Source organism: Neofelis nebulosa, chromosome 9 (genome assembly GCF_028018385.1).
Source record: "Neofelis nebulosa isolate mNeoNeb1 chromosome 9, mNeoNeb1.pri, whole genome shotgun sequence".
NCBI classification, from domain to species: domain Eukaryota; kingdom Metazoa; phylum Chordata; class Mammalia; order Carnivora; family Felidae; genus Neofelis; species Neofelis nebulosa.
In genome coordinates this window covers 105,187,736-105,207,282 of record NC_080790.1, presented here as the reverse complement: position 1 = coordinate 105,207,282, position 19,547 = coordinate 105,187,736, and the positions used below count along the sequence as shown (strand labels likewise).

The 19,547-nt window shown below is 51.0% G+C and overlaps 1 protein-coding gene across 1 annotated transcript in view; it reads right to left on the bottom strand.

The window, feature by feature from the left end:
* Positions 1-17,881, bottom strand: part of JAG1 (jagged canonical Notch ligand 1) — a 36,536-nt gene extending 18,655 nt beyond the window's left edge. The window contains exons 1-5 of the mRNA XM_058684877.1: positions 17,293-17,881; positions 16,561-16,866; positions 7,852-7,903; positions 1,954-2,208; positions 187-247 (exon numbers count right to left, since the gene is read on the bottom strand). Coding sequence (XP_058540860.1) covers positions 187-247; positions 1,954-2,208; positions 7,852-7,903; positions 16,561-16,866; positions 17,293-17,373 — 755 coding nt within the window. The 5' untranslated portion in view covers positions 17,374-17,881. The remainder of the gene's footprint in view (positions 1-186; positions 248-1,953; positions 2,209-7,851; positions 7,904-16,560; positions 16,867-17,292) is intronic.
* Between the last annotated feature and the right edge of the window lie 1,666 nt (positions 17,882-19,547).

Genomic DNA, 19,547 nt, shown 5'->3' with positions numbered 1-19,547 from the left:
TTTTTCCAAGAGAGAAGTGTGCACATTCCACCAGACAGCTGGTATAATTTAATAAGCTTCGGATGTGCCTATTTGAATTTTTTTTTAAAGCTTTCTTGCCCTCCAAAGGAAAAGAGGCGTATTCACAATAAATTCAGTCCCTCTCTTGCATTAAAGAATTAAAAGATAATAAGTCTAGTCATTTACCTGCAGTCACCTGGGAGTTTGCAAGACCCATGCTTGGGGCTACAGCCCTGTCGGCAAATAGCTGTAAAAAAACACAACACAGAAGGATGTGTCAAGCACATGGTTTCGTGCACCACCACCATCATGAGAATGGCCTAGTGCATTAAGCCTACAAAATCCACGATTTTAAGAGATCTCATGTCAAGTCCATTGTAAGGAGAGGAAGATGGGAGGTGCCCAAATAGCAAATCCAGCTTTAAACTTCAAGGCCGTGCTACCAGATCTTCAAAACATGATCCTACTCAGAAACAAAATGCAGGCAAGTTGATGGGGGAGGGGGATCTTCATCCAGTCTGTCTAAACAATAGCTACCCTGCTCCCTGTCAGTTCCCACCCTCTCCAAGAGAACAGGAGCTGTGATCCTTCCTCATCTCAACCACTCAGTCCCATCCCAGCACATTCAGATGAGCTCCAGCCTTCTTAACCCCTACATCACCATCCCCTAGAATGCCTGATGTCTCAAAAATCCCAGGGGACTAACAAAGCCAAGCAGGCTGGCTTCATTTGGCAGGCTAATCTGGGGGCCAGCTCTGGTGGCACTTCTGTGAAGTAGCCTCACAAAGCAATTCTGCTTCCTTGATTAAAAGAAAAAAATTTGAACAGATGGTAAGAAATACTATACATGGTTTTTAAGTAATTGTTACTGATTTTTAAAACACCAACTACTATATGTTTATCAATTCATTGATCTCGATCCCAGAAATGCCATCCTTTAAAAATTCTAGTTATTTAAGAAAAGTCCAGGAGACCTGAAGATTCCTCTTCGTCCCACTCCTTAGTCACAATTCAAAAACTCCCTTTTTGGGTATATCTTGAAAGAATTTACCAAATTATGTGAAATTAGCAGAGGACATTGAAGTTTGTGAGGGCCTAGTCTGGTCAGACTTACCCATTTGCAGTGAATTAGAAGCTTTGTAAAGGTAAAGACCACAGATAATTCTGTGAACGTCTGTGTCTGTGTACTAACTCACTGAATCTGGGCAGAAGGGCTGGGACAGCAGACAGCACATCTAAAAGCCTGCACTACTGTGGATGGGCCCAACTCTACACAAGTAGGAAAGCTCAGGTTCACCACTCACCCCCACCCCTCAATGCCACGGCCCCCACAGATGCACAGTGAAAGCTTGCTGTAAGGCCACCCTGAGCTCAGGGGCTGTCATTTCCTACAGGATCATAGGTTCAGGCACTGAGCTAGCCCTGTCCCATGTAGCATCTGTTTTAGGTCAGGTTCCCTTAGAAGCAGAGCCTGAGAAAGGGATTTGGGTACAGGAGAAGGGAACTGAAGGCAGCAGATGGAGGCAAGAGAAGGAGCTGAGCAGGGGTCTCAGCTGGAGTCTGGCTTCAACCTGATCCCAGGGGAAGTTCTGGAGTGTGAACGGAAGCACACAGTGCCAGCAGGGCTGGCCTTTGTACCCCCAATCCAGTCATTCACAGACTGTGAGCAGTAGGGAAGGGGCAGGGAGTGGCTGTTTGGCCAAGGACAATGCTCCAGAGAAGAAACAGCTGTGAGCTGTTAGCAGCCAACATTCAGCAGTGGGGGGCGGGGATGAGGGCACCAACAGCATTCTGTGCTCAGCATCTTTATGCCTCAGGCCTAGAAAACAGACCAAATATCCCCCCTACCCCACACTACCTGAGACAGCCACTTGACCCAGCGTGGAGAGAACTGGACACCAACAGCGACAGCCACTCCCAGCCTATTAACCCACCCAGCACAGGCCCACACACCTTTGTTACATTCAGGGCCCATCCAGCCCTCCATGCAAGTTTTGTTGCCATTCTGGTCGCAGGCATAGTGTCCAAAGAAGTCATCTCTGGGTCGGCAGAACTTATTGCAGCCAAAGCCATAGTAATAGTCATCACAGGTGACGCGGATCTGATACTCGAAGTGGGCAATCCCTGTGTTCTGCTTAAGCGTCTGCCACTGCCTGCTGGGGTTTATCATGCCCGAGTGAGAAGCCTTTTCAATAATGCTGTCAGGCTCTAGAGGCAGGGGGGAAAAAAACAAACACACACCAACAATAAAAAAAAGCACTGATCGCATTAACATTCACATCAGAGCCTTCTTCCCTGACCATTTTGCCTACTTTTAATAACTAAAACCCACGTGGTATAAAATTCAAACAGTACAAAAGGACAGAAAAATGAAAAGTGTATCCCCCTCCCCAGAAGCCTACACATTTACTTACCCTTTTTAATGGGTGCATAGTAGTTCACAATCTGGGAATAAAATGAAATACATTTTCCCTAGTTCCTCACATATGTGCATTTAGGTTATTTTGGCCTTTTACAATTAAGCAAAGCCACAAAGAACATCCTTGAAACTGTCTGTCCATGTGCCTGGTTCTAGTAGTAAGAGACACCCTAGAAACGGAGTGCTGAGTCAGAAGACAGCACAACCCATCACTCCCATCCGCAGACAACCCCAAACAGCCATGAGTGATGCCGTCAACCTGTCCTTCTCCCTGCACAGGAAACTGGGTTTCCCAACAGCAATGCCAACATAATATACTATCAAACTTTCTGATCTTTGCCTGATAAGGAGAGAAGTAGCTCTTATTTTAATTAGCATTTAATTAAGTGATGGTGAGCACCCCTTCACGTGGTTACAAAGCCATTTGTATCTGTTCCTGTGAACTGTAACCTGTTTCTCTCCTCTGCCAAGTTTTCTATTGTGTTATTGGTCATACCAATTTGCAAAAGCTCTTTACGTATTCTAGAAAGCACCTTATCCCAGGTAAAGGTTAGCCATCTTTCTCTTCTGGTTTTAGAGTTTCGTGTCTTGCTTTAGAAAGACTTTGCCTACTTCAAACTCTTCATTGGAGCCGAGGGGTAGAGTTACGTTCCTAAGAAGTGATAAATTTGCCTTGCACTTGTACCTCAAACTTGATGCGTTTCACCTTTCACCTTTGCCCAGAAGGCACACGGGAAAGTAACGCGCCCTAGTTTAGCGACAGGTAGACTGAGGGTTTTTCTGAGCCGAGTCATGCTCTTTAAAAGGTGCCCATTGAAAATAAACACGCCCAGAGCTCAAGCAGCTCTCAAGAGAAATAAGAAGTGGTCCCTGCCCTGAGGTCACTTATAATCTAGTCTCAGAAAAGAGACAGGTACGAAAATAAATCCAAACACTGGGTGCCAGGAGTCCAGGGGAGGGCTGTGAAAAGGAAACAAGGCGCTAAGCACCCCAGCCTGGTCTTGTTTGTTTTCTTAAACCTGCCAACACCAACCCTTCACCGCCTTGTCAAATTCAAGGCCACCTTGGAGAGACAGTATTAGGACCTACTAGCAATGTCTGTGATTTTTACCCACCCACACCCCTGTTTTTCTAGGCTCAGGGCCTGTGCTCATTTACAAGGTTATACAAACCCAACAGGTGACCAAGAAAGGAGGCGCTCCTGGGGCGGGGGGGGGGGGGGGGGGGGGGGGGGGAGGCTTCATCCACATGACTCCCAGCTTCACCCCAGGGTCAACCTTCTGGGTTTAACTGCCATGTGGGCAGGACAAGCCTTGAACAAGCCCACACACCTGCAGACTTACACCCCAGCACACACAGAACCACTCGCAGATAACACTTTACTAACATTAAGTTTTGCAAATAAACACAGGCCAAAGAATGACAAAAATGTCCTTCCATTAACTGTATGTTTGCTCTGCTGGTTTAATTTGAAAATGTAGCAAGCTATTACCACGTGATTATGAGTTCTGCATAAAGGAATTACTTCAACACATGGCTCAAAGGCCTCCAGCATCTCTCAGGCAGGTAACGACAACAAACAACTGAGACAGGAGTCCAGGGTGATCCTAAAGGCCCAGGCGGACAGGTCATTTCCAGTAGTTCAGTATACTTTCCTCCCATCTCTAGGAGATGGGAGAATGATCATTTCAGAATCCTCAGAATCCTCGATGTGGCTAACAGATCTGTAGACCTACCCTCACACCTGTGTGGCAGATTTTCCCTGGCAGCCCCCAGGCAGGGAGTCAGGTGTGTCTAGGGCATGCTTTCTGGCATTTGGGTTACAAGACAGCCGGTTTGCTGCCTGTTTTTTTTTTTTTTTTTCCAACGTTTTTTATTTATTTTTGGGACAGAGAGAGACAGAGCATGAACGGGGGAGGGGCAGAGAGAGAGGGAGACACAGAATTGGAAACAGGCTCCAGGCTCCGAGCCATCAGCCCAGAGCCTGACGCGGGGCTCGAACTCACGGACCGCGAGATCGTGACCTGGCCGAAGTCGGACGCCCAACCGACTGCGCCACCCAGGCGCCCCGCTGCCTGCTTCTTCTAAGCTGCTGTCACCTGAATCCCACTTCCTCTCAGCTTGGGGCACAGAAGTGCATCTGGAGTAGTTCACTTGGGAGTCCAGCTTCAGGACTGGAGAAGGACATTAACAGACCCTCCTGAGACCTTAGCTGTGTGAAAGTGGAGCACAAAGCCTGCCCCACCGCTCCCCAGCCTTGCAGGCCATGGAGGTAATGAGGTGAGTCTGAGCATAACCCTGGGGCCACACTAACCCATAAACCTACTAGACAGGAGCGTAGCCAAGATGGTGAAGCTAGAAGGAAAACCTGGTCTAAGTATGCCGGTTTGTGTTCACGTATCTACGGAACAGTCCCATACACTGAAACCATCTGTACAGGAGAAAAAGGAAAAATCTGTACCCTTATGTAGTACAGTTTTGAAACATAATGGAAATGACCTCGGAGGACTGATGCCAGGAACGCCAGGCTCAGACAGCACTCTCTAACACACAGACAGTACCTGGGCTTTGTCTGGGCCAGGCTCTCTCTCTGCAGAGCTGATGGGAGAAGGAATTCTCGGTCCTAAACCTCAGGGCTCTGCCTCTAATCTGAAGACAGGATATCTCCAACTTGTTTGGCCCTCGAAGAGTAGCCAACTCCACCTGGGTTGCTACACAACCTTAGCCTCTGCCCTCACGAAGTACAGTCCCATGGGAGGGACAGAGATTGACGAGAGTAATAAGCAAAACCTTCCAGCCTACATGAGTAGCACATGCAAAGGCCCTGTGGCAGGACAGAATGTGATGGTGCATTTGAGGACAGAAAGGTGACTGGTGGGATAGGACCAGAATATGGATATGGTAGAGGACAGTGTGGCATGCAGGCTGGAGCTAGCAGAGAAACAAGATGGCTGTGCAAGGCCTTTTGGGCCACACAGAGATCTGTCCCAAGACTATCAGGAAGCCACCAAGGGGATCTCTGAAGATGATAATCGAATCAAATCCAGATGTACACCAGGACCTAATAGAAGATACTATATGTTGATCATATTTCAGGTAAAAAAAACGAAACACTCTCAAAAGACCAGGATGGCAGAAGAATGGAGGAAGCGTGGGAGGTGGACAGGAGTAGATATGGATGGACTAATGTGGTCACTAGTGTAGGAGTTCAGGTGTTAGCAGATGGGGACTTGAACCAGGACAGTGGCAGGGGATGTGGCGAGAGGTGGCAGGATTCCAGTGAACTGTTGGAGAGATTTTCAGAACTTGGAGGTGGATTAGATATGGATACTATGGGTGCTCCCTTAGAAAGGGAGGTACACAGGGTGTCTTCCAGATTTCTGGCTCATGGTTCTACGTGTTGAAATGCCGGTGCCAGTCATCCATGAAGGGCCCTAGGCAGGACCTCATCTGAAGAGAGAAGATGCCAAATTTGTTTCTGAACATGAATTCAAGATCCCTTGGAAGCATCATAAAAAGAGACGCTGAATAAACAAGTGGATAAAGCATTTCCTCCTCTTGGGTTCACAAAGGGAGTTCCAGTCACCTGCATGTACTGGGCATTCCATGACTTTGTGGCCATTCCTTTCTTCAAGGGTAGAGGTCTGAAGTTCTTTATCCCTGCCCTAAGCCCTTCTTGTGCTGTTCCATGGACTTAGTTACTCTCTCCCCAGCGAGGAGATGCCCCAGAATCCAAAACCAGGGCCATCCTGAAATGTAGACAACCATGGGCAGCTCTAGATGGGCATCTGCTTCCCAGGGGCACAGCTACCTGACCTGTGGGGTGACGGAAGGCCCAGGAAGGGCCCTGTAGGTGCTAGAGGGTCAGTGTCCTGATCCACCTCTTACCATGAGCCAGGATCTCAAGGATGTTCACTTTATCAGACTGTTCTAACATCCAAAAGGGAAGGGAAAAGAGGACCACATGTGCACCAGAGGTTCTCTGGTCTATTTCCCTCCCTCCCCAGCTCCGAGTCTTTCCCATGCTTAGTTACCATTGTGACCAGGTCACAGTGACACAACACTCAATGTTTGTGTTGTGGGCAGGGAGGAGAGAACAAAACGGTGTCTGTGACCCTGACTGGTCATATGACCCACAACCAAGGCTGGTTACCAGCCTCCCCTCCTACCACACCACAGTGGGACAGGGGTGCCCCTCGGAGAGGAAGGCCACAGATCTGGGTTTTGGATGTCAAAGCAAGAACGGGGATCCAAATGGCCTGGAGCCTCTGGCTCACCAGGGCTCAGCAAGGGCTACGTGGCCCCCAGTGGCACAACAAGCCATATGCAGCCTGAAGCAGCCTAGCAGGTACCAAGCCTCCAATGTGCCCACTCTGGGCATGCACCATTCTCAGATTCAATTAAAAAAAAAAAAAAAAAAAAAAACAAAACGATGAGAAAATGAGGGGAAATATTAGCAGCAGCAAAAAACAAAAAAACCCAAATAAAACAAACAAAACAAAAAAAAAAAACAAAAACACAAAGGGTCAGTGAGTTAGAGAAGCAAAAGGGATGAGACATTCAGAGAATGGAGGGCAAAGACAAAATGTTGGATCAACCCTTCCTCCCCCACAGACTAATGGATTTCAACGTGAATCACATTTCCCCAGGACGATCCTCCCAGCAAAAACGGAATGCACAGTTTACTGCGGGTGAGAGAAAACACTTTTAAGTTACATGTAAGGAGCAAAGACTACACTTTATAAGCCAGGCTGCTGCCAGTTCCAGACACAGCCTCAGTGGCTTCCCCACCAAAAGCCACCCCTCGAAGCTCTGAAAAAGCAGCCTGCACTGAAACAGTCATCTTTCAGAAGGGGCCAGGCAGGTGTGGTACCTGTGAGGCTCTGGGACTCCACTTCAGTGAAAGGTCTGTGGTGCACAGTGTGGGAAAGAAACCCTGACTGCCTAGAAGCTCACCTGCCCACCAAGTGAAATTCAAGGTCGGCCTTTAGATTTAGAGCCCAGCGCCACCTCCGCAGGCTTTATCTTTCCGATGAGAGATTAAACACTCACTTAAAGTTTAAATGGACTTTTAAAAAGTCACCACTTTGATCCTTTAGCAGTCTACAAGGTTTTAACGTTGTAAAACCATTAAGATCTCTATCCCAACGATAATCTAGGTCCCTTAGTCAGGGACTGAGTTAACAGGGAATCTGTCCTGGCCACTTAATGTTCCAAGCGAACGTTCTGGGAAGGTTATGGAAAAGACTCCATGGAGCAGTTTGCCCTGGAGTATGGGCCCTGGGGTAGGGACACAGGGGGCAGACGGCAGGGAGTGGTACAAGTCCTCTGAAGCATTCAGGAGACAGATTCAGCTCTGACCCTGCTGTACTCCAAGCACTGTGCTTCCACAAAGACGCACCCAGAGAAAAGCCCCTTGCTGTGATACTTACGGAGAGTGTCATTGCTGGAATCCCACGCCTCCACGAGCAAAGTGTAGGACCTCTGCAACACAGATAAACAACAGCTTAGTATTCAGAAATAGAGGTCAGGGCCCAAATGTCTACCTTGCTTGGCCTCCCCACACACTCTGCCAAACAGAACCACAAAGCCAAAGTGACAACTCTGCTGTGGAATGGAGGTCACCCAACTCCCCTCCCTGGCACCCACCCTCAAGTTGATGCTTTCACCTGGTGGGGGCCCACCGTGGTCAGTCAGGGCCATTGTACGCAAGCAGCCCAAAGTCATCATGAGGAAATACCACCTCCCTATATGTGAATGCTATACGGTTTTCCAAAGCTTTCCAGACCCTAACTCCAGTGCATGAGAAAAACACACAAAGAATTTATTCTAAGCTAACCTAACCAGGTATTTGTACTACCGGCGGGGGGGGGGGGGGGGGGGAGGCCCCCTCATCCAGTGAGGAGGGCTGGCTATTGCTAAGGTTACACTTTGGGCCCTGGTGGGGCAGTCCCTAGGGAGGCCCCCTTTTCCTTTTCAGAACCCCTTTGAAAGCCCTGTCTGTGTGAGACCATCTCGGCTCCCACAAGTATCAGGTGACTCTAGGAAGCAGGAGGGGGTAGGTGCAAAGAGACTAAGACAAAGGCGGTGACCTAACTTGGGGTGTTTAGGGGGCAGACTCTGGGGACCAGAGTACAAAAGGGAGAAATAATCACACACCCATGGGTTATAGCTATTGACGGACTTATCTGTCAATAAGATCTAACATTCCAGGAATAATCAGAGTCCACTAACTAAACAAATTCCCTGGACGCTGGCAGGATGCCAGCTATTATACTGAAGGCACCTTTTATCTTCCAGGTTTATCTCAGAATTCTACCTCCCCCCCCCAATCTAAGCCATTAGCAAATTCCCGCTTTTACTCAAATCTTCATTTGTAATTTAGAATGAGGTCAGTCTCACAAAACAGCAGGGTTTAAATAAACCTGCTATCTTGAAGCTGGAGAAATAGATGGGGGTTGGGGGGAGCACATGAGCCCTTCCTCCGTGTCCCTGAGCTGTCACTGTCAGATACCAATGCATCGGAAATAGTGCACCATTTCTCAAATAATCCCGTGCCACCAGACACACAGCCACCATGAGAAGGCACCCACAAGGTGAAGGCAAAAATGGAACACGAGAGGGAAAAAAAAAAAAAAAAGAGCTTCATTCATAACTCTAGACAAGCTTACTGCTCAGAGACACAGCATGCCGTCTCTGAATATAAAAATATCTTGTGATAGACCCTGCTTTGGAATTCAGCCGAAATATGTTTCATACTCAAAGCAGAGCCGGATTCCATTTCGTTCACTGATAACTGTGGGAAAATGCTCTGAAAAGCAAGCAAAACCAGGCAAGCCGGGGCACATACCCAGCCCTCTCCTGTTTGGTGGCCACGGGTCCAAATTCATTGTTGTCATCGTTAATATTTTATTAGTCAAAGTTACATCTTATTTACAGCCTCTAAGTTTCCTGAGACTTCCTACAAATTACAGGACTCTTCCCTGAGAGCAGCAAGAAATTACATTTCTCTACTGACTGGAGGTGAGAGCCAAATCCAAATGAGGCCAGATGTGTATTCTGTATAGTTAAGCCCTTCGTTTGCTGGCCATGTTGAGACCCACGTTCTACACTTCCACGTATTGTTGTAATTAATCCTGATTAAATGCATTGATATCCAGATTTCTGACAGACTTGCACAAGCACTAAACACCTAACATCCACAAACCCCACAGAAAGGAGAAGGCGTGCCGGGACTGAGCTGGCATGACAGTCTTAACCCTGCTTAATGAATGCTCAAAGAAGGCAGCATCCTTCAAACTTGCACAAGAACCTGGAAGACCAAGCTGTGTACCTGGCTCATCCTCACCAGAACTGATGAGACCTCAGGAGTTGCTGACCAACACTACGCAACCCTGAGGGTTGGGTGGCACAGAGTTCTGGACAGGGAGTGTCCTGATCTTCCGTGAACTGCCTTCTTGGTGGTGGACATGGGGTTTGGGCTGGGGGCTGCAGCACTGGCAACAAGGCCTTGCCAAAAAAGAAAGAAAAAGCCCTGGGCCATCTCTCTTTCTGGTTTCGGAGAAGGACTTATGGTTCTGGGCCTCACCTCCTGGAGCAGGAGGATTCCTCCCACCCAGCCTTCAGAAGAAAGGATTCCCTCCAAGGCCCCTATTAGGAGGCCCTCTTACCTCCCACTCCATCCCCACACTATAGATCAACAATCAAGATAATTTGGTAATGATTATTACTTGCTAGGAACTTTAATTTTTCCCAGGCCCACGCTTGACCTCTGTACATCCCAGAATATAGTTCCAGACTCCAAGATCCAGACCACGCACACACTTTATACCATCCTAGGAGGCCAGTACCAGGCCAAAAATCAGATGCAATCTGCTATGATCTTGTCACGCCCAATTTGTCACTGCAAATCTGACCCCCTCCCCTGACAGCGGAGGCCAACTCACTGGGCATCCCCCACCAATGGCTTGGGGAGGGGGTGCCAGGCCAGATGATGGGCAAGTGTTCTGACTCAAGCTCCTGTGAAAATACCACCCACGAGAATCACAAATAGCAAATACCGGGATTTTTCTTGGTTTCAAACTACAAAAGTAAGACTAGAAGAATCCCCTTGCTTTCATCTCTTCTCTTCAATCTCCCCAGAACAACAGCCTGGGGGCAAAGCAGGAGGGATGGGCAGCTAACACAACTTCAGCCTGGGCCTGTGCCCCTTCCCACCTCCAGGCCCAGGGGATGCTGGCAACAGCGGCTGGTTCTTATTCTCGTGCAGCAGGAAAGAGGGACAGCCAGCTTTCAGAAGGACTTCCGCAGCCTTTTACCTAAAGGAGGGCCCCAACTTCGAAATCCCAAGGCATCCCAGGATCCCAAGGGCCTCTTCCCGCCCCGGGCACCGTGGCTGCGGGAGGGCTGTGTTCTGCGCCCATCTGACTCCTCGGTGGTTACCTTGGCACCGGGCAGAGTGGTAAGCACTTAATTGCCACATTAAGAAGGGGGATGTAAGAAACAAAGGTAATTGTGTTGGCAGCTGGGAGCTTCCTTTTCCTGGCAACAGCGGCAGCCAAACCAAGCCCTGAGAAGAGGCTGCTTCCATTCCTGCCAAGCTGACGGACACAAACAAACCGCCATCCAAACGGCACGCGTGCGGCGTCCAAAACCCCAGGCCACCGCGACAGGCGGCCGAGGAGCGCACACCCTGGGAATGCCCGATGTGCCCAGGGGGCCATTGTGCGAGTCAGTCGGCCCCCGGGTTTGTCTGGGGCCCTGTACTCTGCTGACTCAACTGTCGCTTCCTGTCGCAGGCCCTGTATTAGCAGTATTTTTGGAGAGGCCGCATTATTCTCTGTAATCCTCATTTCAGTCAATTCGGCCACACTATTGTCCTGCCTGCGTCTGGGTGGCCACAGTATAAAATATTCCAGTCACAAACATACCAAATAAAGGCTTCAGAGATCGCATGTGTGGGCACACGCACACTCGTACGAAAAATTCACGTGTCACAGGGCGGTGGTGAGGGGAGGGCCTGAAGAAAGGACAACTTCCCCACGGCATCCAAGCCAAGACAACTTCAGCCATAGACAGCAATTCAGTGTGCAGGGCTTGACATTTCAATAGAGTCCGATCTGGTTACAAAGGGCGATTTTCTCATGAAAGCCCACCTCAAAGACTCACCGAGTGGGCCCCAAAGCTCATATCCAGATTGGAGAGGCTCAATGAGATGCCCCCACCCCCTTTCCCATCATTACCCTTACCTGTTTGAAAAGCATCCCACTGATAATTAAATGCACCAGTTACAAAAGGGTGGCGAGGTTAATAGATAGAATACCGAGAAACCAGCCAAGCACAACCGTCCGGTTCACACAGAGCAAGCCTGAACAAGAAGCCTTTCTACTTATTTACCAAAAGTGCACAAAAACTGGGCTGAGCTGGTAGAGGACTCTGAGTGTTGGACTATTTATTGTACCACTTTTAACCACTGGGAGCCATGCTGCACAATTTCTTCCCTGCACATGCACCACACCAGTGACAAATGTCGCCGGCCCCGTAAAAACAAGGGACACAGGGGCAGGGCGGTCCATGCAATGATCAGAAACCAGCAAGGAAATCACAACACAGCCACTCGGCATCACGAGCCAAGAGAAAGGTGGAACATTTCTGAATGCAAAACCCTATCCCCGCCTCTGCTACCACCCTAGAAAACATGAGAATCATCACATCCTAACACATCTTCCTCAAGTTGAAAAATTGGTTCAACTTATTCTGTTCTAGTTTTTTTTTTTTTTTTTTTTTTTTTAAAGTATATTTAAAAGCTGGAACCAAGTGTCACTTCTCTCAGCTCAGAACCTAACCTAGGGGGTTAATAGGTAGGGGAAGGAACATGCTTATAGAAGTTTACCAAGGAGGGGGGAATGCTCAGGAACATTTGCTTTTATGGATTATCATGCTCATTGTATGCACATCCAGATATTATGCATTCTTACATTGTAACTAATCTTGAAAAGTCTGACATTGGAACCAAGTTCTGGCCTTTACAATGGGCTGGTGGCTGCTATGAACCCAGTCAAGGCCTCTGTTTACATTCTTGTTTTCAGATCAGGAACATGATCTTTGTTGCCTTGGCTTCATTTTTTTCATGAGCAACATTTTGTCCACCAGGCTAAACCTTCCACGTGCCTTCTATCCAAAGGGTCCCTTACCACTCTTCGCTATAAAGATTTTACGCAGTATTCAGAGCACTGATTCCAGGGAGAGGACATGCCTGAAAGTGGCTGCTGCCACTCCTCCTTATGCATCCAGCTCCCCAACAGCCTTGATGCCAAAAGCTTCACTGTTCTCTACAAATGTTTAGAGTCCCTGTAGAATTATGGGTGTGGAGTTGGTGGGCTGCAAACTCCTATAAGTACTGGAGGTTTGAATAAGTTGCTAAGAAACAACACAACAAGGAGGAAGAAAACACAGAGACGTTTACACCTAGAAAACAAAAAAAAAATTAAAAACCAAGTACCTTGCAGAAGGATTTCATGTGGAGAGCAGCCACTCTGAAGACACTTAGCACAAAGTGAGTGCAGCTCTACTTTCCCCCAAGCCTGGTTTTGCAATACAGACCTGTCATTTCATCACTTTAATTTGACATAGGTGTCTGGGAGCAGAAGAGGTTTTCTCCACATAAGGAAATCCCTTGCTCCAAGCCCTTATACTCACATGTGCTGTTTGCATGCATGCATGCATGATATGGCCACATGGGTTGCACACACTGGCTGTAGAAAGGAGCCAGTTCAAATGAGAACCCCATCCCTCCACCTTCTGCGTGTCCACACCACACCTACAGAGGCTCAGGGTCCAGGAAACACAACAGAGGGCATAAAGGCAAGGACAGTGTCAATTACATTCTGTGATTAACCTTGTGACATCTGATTTACCCAAACCCCTGGCAGTTGCTCAATCAGGCCTTAAGTATAAAGGGGGCCAAAGTTGGCATCACTCTGGTATGCAAGAAACACACTTCATTGGATTTTCCTGAAAAATTCAGCTGCTCCCAGCAAGCCTTTTATCACTGTCAATGGCATTTAAATAGGACGCTAAAGGAACAGACATCTCAACCACTTCCCCCAAAGTTTCTCTAGATTCAGTTCACTGCAGGGTCTGCAATGGATCAATACAGCGAACTGGGGTTCTGGAGTTCCTAAAAACCTTTTGGGGCTGGTTAGTAGTAACTTCATTAATGTATTCTTATTAAGCAGGTACCACTGGGATTCAGCACTAATTTGGGGAGGCACGACCTAACCATTTCATTGTTTTATAAATGGTTATTCCCAAATCACTTCCCGTTGAGCCCAACTACCTTCCATAATGTCTGTTCTTATCACTAGGTCCCCCTGATTGGAGGGTCATAAATCAGGCCAGTTGCTTCAAGTCAAGACCCTGTGAGCAGCACTGGAACGGGGACTAGAAGCCACAGATGAGAACCACAGGCCTGGAGCTGGGGCAGCAGACATTCAAATGGAACATAATCAGATACTATCCGATGGGCAGGCCCACCTCTACAGAGCCTCCCACATGGACACTGGAATGTGGACTAGATTTCAAATGTGGCCGAATTATTTCCTCTTCTTTCTCTCTAGAGCACGAACAGTTATTTGATTGGGGTCATAATCCCAAACAAAAGACATGAATTATACCACCTTCCAAACTGACCTACTGTGCACCACGAACCAGGATTCTCCCACTGTCCACACATTTGGGAGGGCCCATGTGGACAGTAACTAATTGTAGGGTCAGGGGCTCAAGTGGCTGGAAGTCCAAGGCGTTTTTTTTTTTTTTTTTTTTAAAGACCATATTGTCTTTCCATATTGAATTTTGTACCAAGTTCAGTTTTTACCTATTCAAGAAAGTCAGTTCTAGATAGACATGCTTATTAATATTTAATTGCCAAACTGAACGAAGCTGCACTAACTACGTCAATACCTAAGTGCTTTCACTTCACTTAACACTCACCCTGGAATCATTCTTGAAAGTTGCAGACTGTGGTGTTTCTCCAACCACACTCGGGAAAATAAACTAAAACAATACACCTAAACTCCACTTTCTCTTGGGAAGTAAAGCTTAAGTTTCACAGCAGGCCTTTTAGGGGGGCAGGGTGGAGACTCATTTATGAGTGATACATGCACTTGGCCCAACTTCAAAAGAACCACACTCAGTGTAGTCCCAGCATTCTCCCCATTCTAGAAAAGCCGAGAGTCTATTTCATGGTTGGTGACCCATGGGCCCTGAAACCACAGAAGAGCACCAGCAAATCAATCGTCTCCCTGCCCCACACATGGCTTCCTGCTCATTCCCCATCTAGGACTCTGCCAAGTGTCAAATGGGGACAGACACACACCTAGGTCACTTTCCAAAGCCAGGCGTGGGGGAGCAAGGCTCCTTGTTCTCATCCAAGCGGTCCTCTGACCCTACTCTCCAAAGTGAGCCTCAGCCAGGCCTGCAGCTTTTCCACATCACTAATAAGATTCCTTTTATGGTCTTGTGAAACGCAAGGGGCTCCGGACTGATCCTCAGGAGGGTGGAACCACCTGCAGGCCCCTTCCCCCTAAACTCCAAACACAAGTTCAAGGGCGGTCAGTATTCACAGTTAACTTGGGCCCAGTCAGATTAGAAAATGGCCAGCCTCTTTAAAGTTCTCCCTAGTAGGGGATTAACAAACAAGATAAACACTCTTTGTAAAATTGAAATCCGGCAACAGACGAGGCCCTCCATTCTCAGAGAACTCCACATACCACAGGTTTTTATAAGCCCCTTTTAATGGCATGTTTCTGATAACTGTCTTATCTCACCCATGGCAGAGGGCACTTTATAACGCCAGCTCCAGGAAATGTGGGCCTTGAGAGCCACCCCAAGATACACCCACACGCCGGCACGCATTCACCAAACTACCCTCCCTTTCCATCCCCTCCCAGGGATGCGAATCACAGCCCCAGCCTGCGGGTAGGAGGCAGCAGAGTGCTCCCCAAGACAGCACGTGGTGGAGAGTATTCCCCTGGGCATTGAGCACCCCTCCCCTCCGACCCCACCCCCCCCCTCCACCTCGCCACCCACCCTCACAGACTAGGCCAAGCCCCAGTCCGGGCGATGAGCCACACCTCCCGGACAGCAGGAGCTGAGCAGAGGGCACGAGCATTTTCCCCTTTCCTCCCCTTCTGCAATCACACTCATCTTCCTTGTACCCAATTTGGGATGTTGCAAGGGCCTCGTTGCAGAGTCGGCTGGCTGGCCTAGCTGCACCGGGGCGGGGGTCCACGCACTCGCACTCTCAGCGGCTGCCTCTAACAGGCCCCCCCACTTCCAGGCCTTGACACGCCCCCGGAGGCTAGCGGGGGCCGGGCGCCCGCCGGACGAGGGAGTACCCCCGCCCTTCCCCGGGAAGTTTGCAAACACAGCTGGTTCCAGAGCCCGGGAACCGCTGGAAGTGAGGCCACAACGGCTACACCGCGCGGGGGCGAGGGCAGGAAGGGGCCGGCAGGGGGCGGAGGCTCTCGGGTTCACAGCTCCAGCCGCGGCTTGGAGACACCCCCCAACCCCCAACCCCCCACCCTTCTCTGCGGCAGCAGACCCCGACCCCTTACATTCAGCCCAGAGCGCGTCCCCGCACGCCCCAAATCTCCCGGGGAGCAGCGGGAAACGGGCTCCCCCACACCCTCCAGGAAGGACACGCCCGCCCTCCCAGCCGCTCACGAGAAAGGGGAGGGTGCCGATTTGGACGGCGTTCGAAGGCCAGAACTGCGCCGCGTCGCCTTCCATGGCGCATCAGGTTTAATTGGTTAAGCAAAGATCATCTATAATGAACTCTTAGCTCGGGGCGGGGTCACTCTAGGGCCTTCGTGTTAGTTGCAAGTTTAAACCAGACTTCCTGGGAGCTTTGCCCCACAAACCTCTGTGGGCTCCCCACTTTTGGGCGCTTAGCAAAAAAGCCACGAAGATAGGGCCTGCTGATAAGTAACTATATAGTCTCGGCTGCCCAACACCCCACCCCACCAGACTTTTCCAGTTAGCTCGGAGTTTCAAGCCAAGGTCCTTTAAATCCCTCTCGCAAGAGAGAGGCGCGTGGGTACGGACCTCGGCGGGCCTCCCTCACCGCGTAGCCCACTCACCGGCCACGCGAAACTGAAAGGCAGCACGATGCGGTTGCGTTCGTTGCCACGACTGGCCTTGAGATTGAAGGTGTTGCCCCCGATGACAGGAGTGGAGCCCGAGCCGAAGCTGCAGGGCCCCCCGGCCGTGACGCGGGACTGGTACTCCTTGAGGCACACTTTGAAATACGTGTCACACTCGTCGTGGGAGCACTTGCGGTCCCCCGGGTTCCGGACGCCGCCGCAGCAGTTCCCGTTCTGCAGCTCCCCGTTCACGTTCTGCATGGACAGGATCTCCAATTCGAACTGGCCGGAGGCCCCGCACACCTGCCGGCGAGGGAGGGAGGGAGGTCAGCGCAGGGGAAAGTTGTTTTCTTCGAGGGTGGAAGTAGCGACTCCCTCCCCGCCCGCCCCGACGAGCCCTCAGCGCCAAGTGAAAATAATTTTGCAAAACTGAGTGCAAGGACTAGACGTGATTCCCGTACAAAAAATGCACGAGTGCAGGAGAAATCCGACGACTGCCCCCGGGGAGAAGAGCGGTGAGAACGCAGCCCCCTGCCCCGCCGGGAGGATACATTTAGGAGGCCGGAGGCTCCCCCAGCCCCGGTGCAGCCTCTCAGGCGCAGGGACCGGGCGGGGAAGCCGAACGCCCGAGGGCTCCCGAGCCCGTTCCAGGCGCCCAACCGCAGGCGTCCGGGGCGCTGCGAGGAAAAGGAGAGGGCGGGCCGGGAGGGAGGCCCGGCGGGCTCCTACCTTGGCTCTCAGGGCGCAGAGCAGGGCGAGCAGGAGGCTCAGGGGGCGCCCGGGCCGGCCGCGCGTCCGTGGGGACCGCATCGCTGCGCCGCGCGCCGCGGGCACTCGGGACGCCGCCGCTGCTGCTCGCGCTGGTGCTCCGACCGGTGCTGCCGCCGGTGCTGCCGTCGCCGCTGCCCCTGCGGCCGCCGCGTCCCGGCTCTAATATACTCCGCCGATTGGAGCATGCACGACTGGAAAACAACACCACTTTTCAAAAGCTCTTTCAAGAGCGGCGCGTTCCAGAAGGCAAAGGGCCCGGCCTCCTTTTATTATTCTGATCGCTTCTTTGAGGCGCTCCCCCTCCTCTTCCACCTCCCGGCTTTCTTTCCTTCTCTCGCGCTCCCCTTCTTTTATTATTATGATTATGCGCAGCCTTTTATTCCCTTTCAGATCAGCTGCTTAGAAAGGAGAGAGGGAGGGGAGAAAAAAAAAAAAAAAAAAAAAAAAACGAGCCCAGCTCTCGGGCCGGCCGCAGGTAACACAATGACGCGTGCCCGCCCGGCTCTCGGAGGGACTCGGAGAGCCCGTCTGAGAGCAGCGGCCCGGGCTGGCCACCTCTACCCAGCGCGCGGGGCTGGCGCATGCGCGCTTATTAATATTCATGAGGGGGCGTGTCGTGCAAAAGACACGCCCCTTCCCTCCGGTTGATGGGGAGGGGGAGTACTGGGAGGAACTTGGAAGGAACTGGGGGGCTTAGCGACGCGTGATAAGACCTAGACGTCGCAGGGCCAGGCGCACACCCTCGTCCTCAGGATCTTTGGACCAGGCGGGAAGGGGGGCAGGGTGCGGCGAGGAACTTGGTAGGGCCCGCTGCTCAGGGACGCGCAGGGCCATGTAGATGGCCACGAGCCCCCTCGGACTCCTCGGGTCGGGCGCCTGTGCCCGCCGGTGGAGGCCCCAGGTGTAGGCGCCGCGGCGCTGCCTGAGCGGTCGGAGCGGGACAGCTTCCGCCTTCCAAGCCGCCTGCGTCAGCTGCGGCTTTTGCCCCAGGAGGAGGGCCTGCCCGCCGGGAGCCCGGCCCGCTTCCCGCGAGCAAGCGAGCCGCCCAGAGAGCGCTGCTGGCAGCAGTAGTGGCAGAGGCGGCGGCGGCGAGGCTGGCGTGCTTGCCGCCGTCTGCTCGCCCGGCGGAGGCGACCTGGGCAGGCGCTGCTGGGAACTTTGAAAAACTTTCCCGGAGCCAGGCTTGCCGCAGATTCGAGGGGAAGCCTCGGTCGCGCCCCACCCCCTCCCCGATCCAAGTCTGCGAAGTCCCGGAGGGCTGGCAGCTTCCCTTACAAACCGTGCCAGGGCGGAGGCTAGGGGAAACCGAGTGGGGGAGGGCGATGGACACACTGGGGTCTGCTCAGGTTTGGGGAGGGGCTGAGGGAGATGCTGATGGGCTTGGGCTCACACCCGGCTGGTCCCGCCGCCCAGGCCGCAGTGCTGGGATTGCACCTGTAGGCGGCCTCCGAGCAGCTCTCTGGGTGGCGAGAGAAGAGCCTGGAAGGGTCCGTCTCACCGCCATCGCCCAGCAGCAGAACTTGGCTTCTTTGGGGATGGCAGTGGAAAGGGATGCTATTTCCACCTTGAGGCGAGCCTCGCAATTAACAGCTACACTCCTGGTCATAACCAAGGTCAAAGGAAACCTGCGGGTTGGACAAAGCCTCTGCCAACCCGTCTCACAGTGGACCTGCTGCTACGTTTGACGGGACCTCTTTAGGGAACAACTTGATTCCTACTGAAAGGTAGACAAGGTTTTGGCTCTTACATGTTCTGCGGAAAAGCGTGACTATTAAGGAGCAGGGTCGTGGTTTGAGCCCTCTGGAGCTGTGGGGTATGAAGGCTTGTAATGGGTCAAGGGAAAATAGTTTCCAATATACTGAGTTATGAGAGCATAAAAGATTGGGTAAATTGTGGTTATTTACTGCTTTTAATGGGTGGCTCAAATGGACAATAATTTTGGTGCCAGATCTCATCACGCTGGGGAATAAAGCAGCCAACTGACCTCTTTACATTGGTTGAAAGCCACCAAGGGTGGTTTAGCAATCTTGGCATTTTAGCCACCCAGGAAATACTCCTAAGAAAGGTACCTTCTTAATAGTAGTATGTCCCATCTTGATGATCATTGGTGAGATAATCCTTATTTTGGAAGGGACATATCCAAGAGCAGAACAAATTTGCAGCTAGCATAGGCAGTAGTAACTTGGGCATTTTGTCTTCATGTGCGCCAGTCC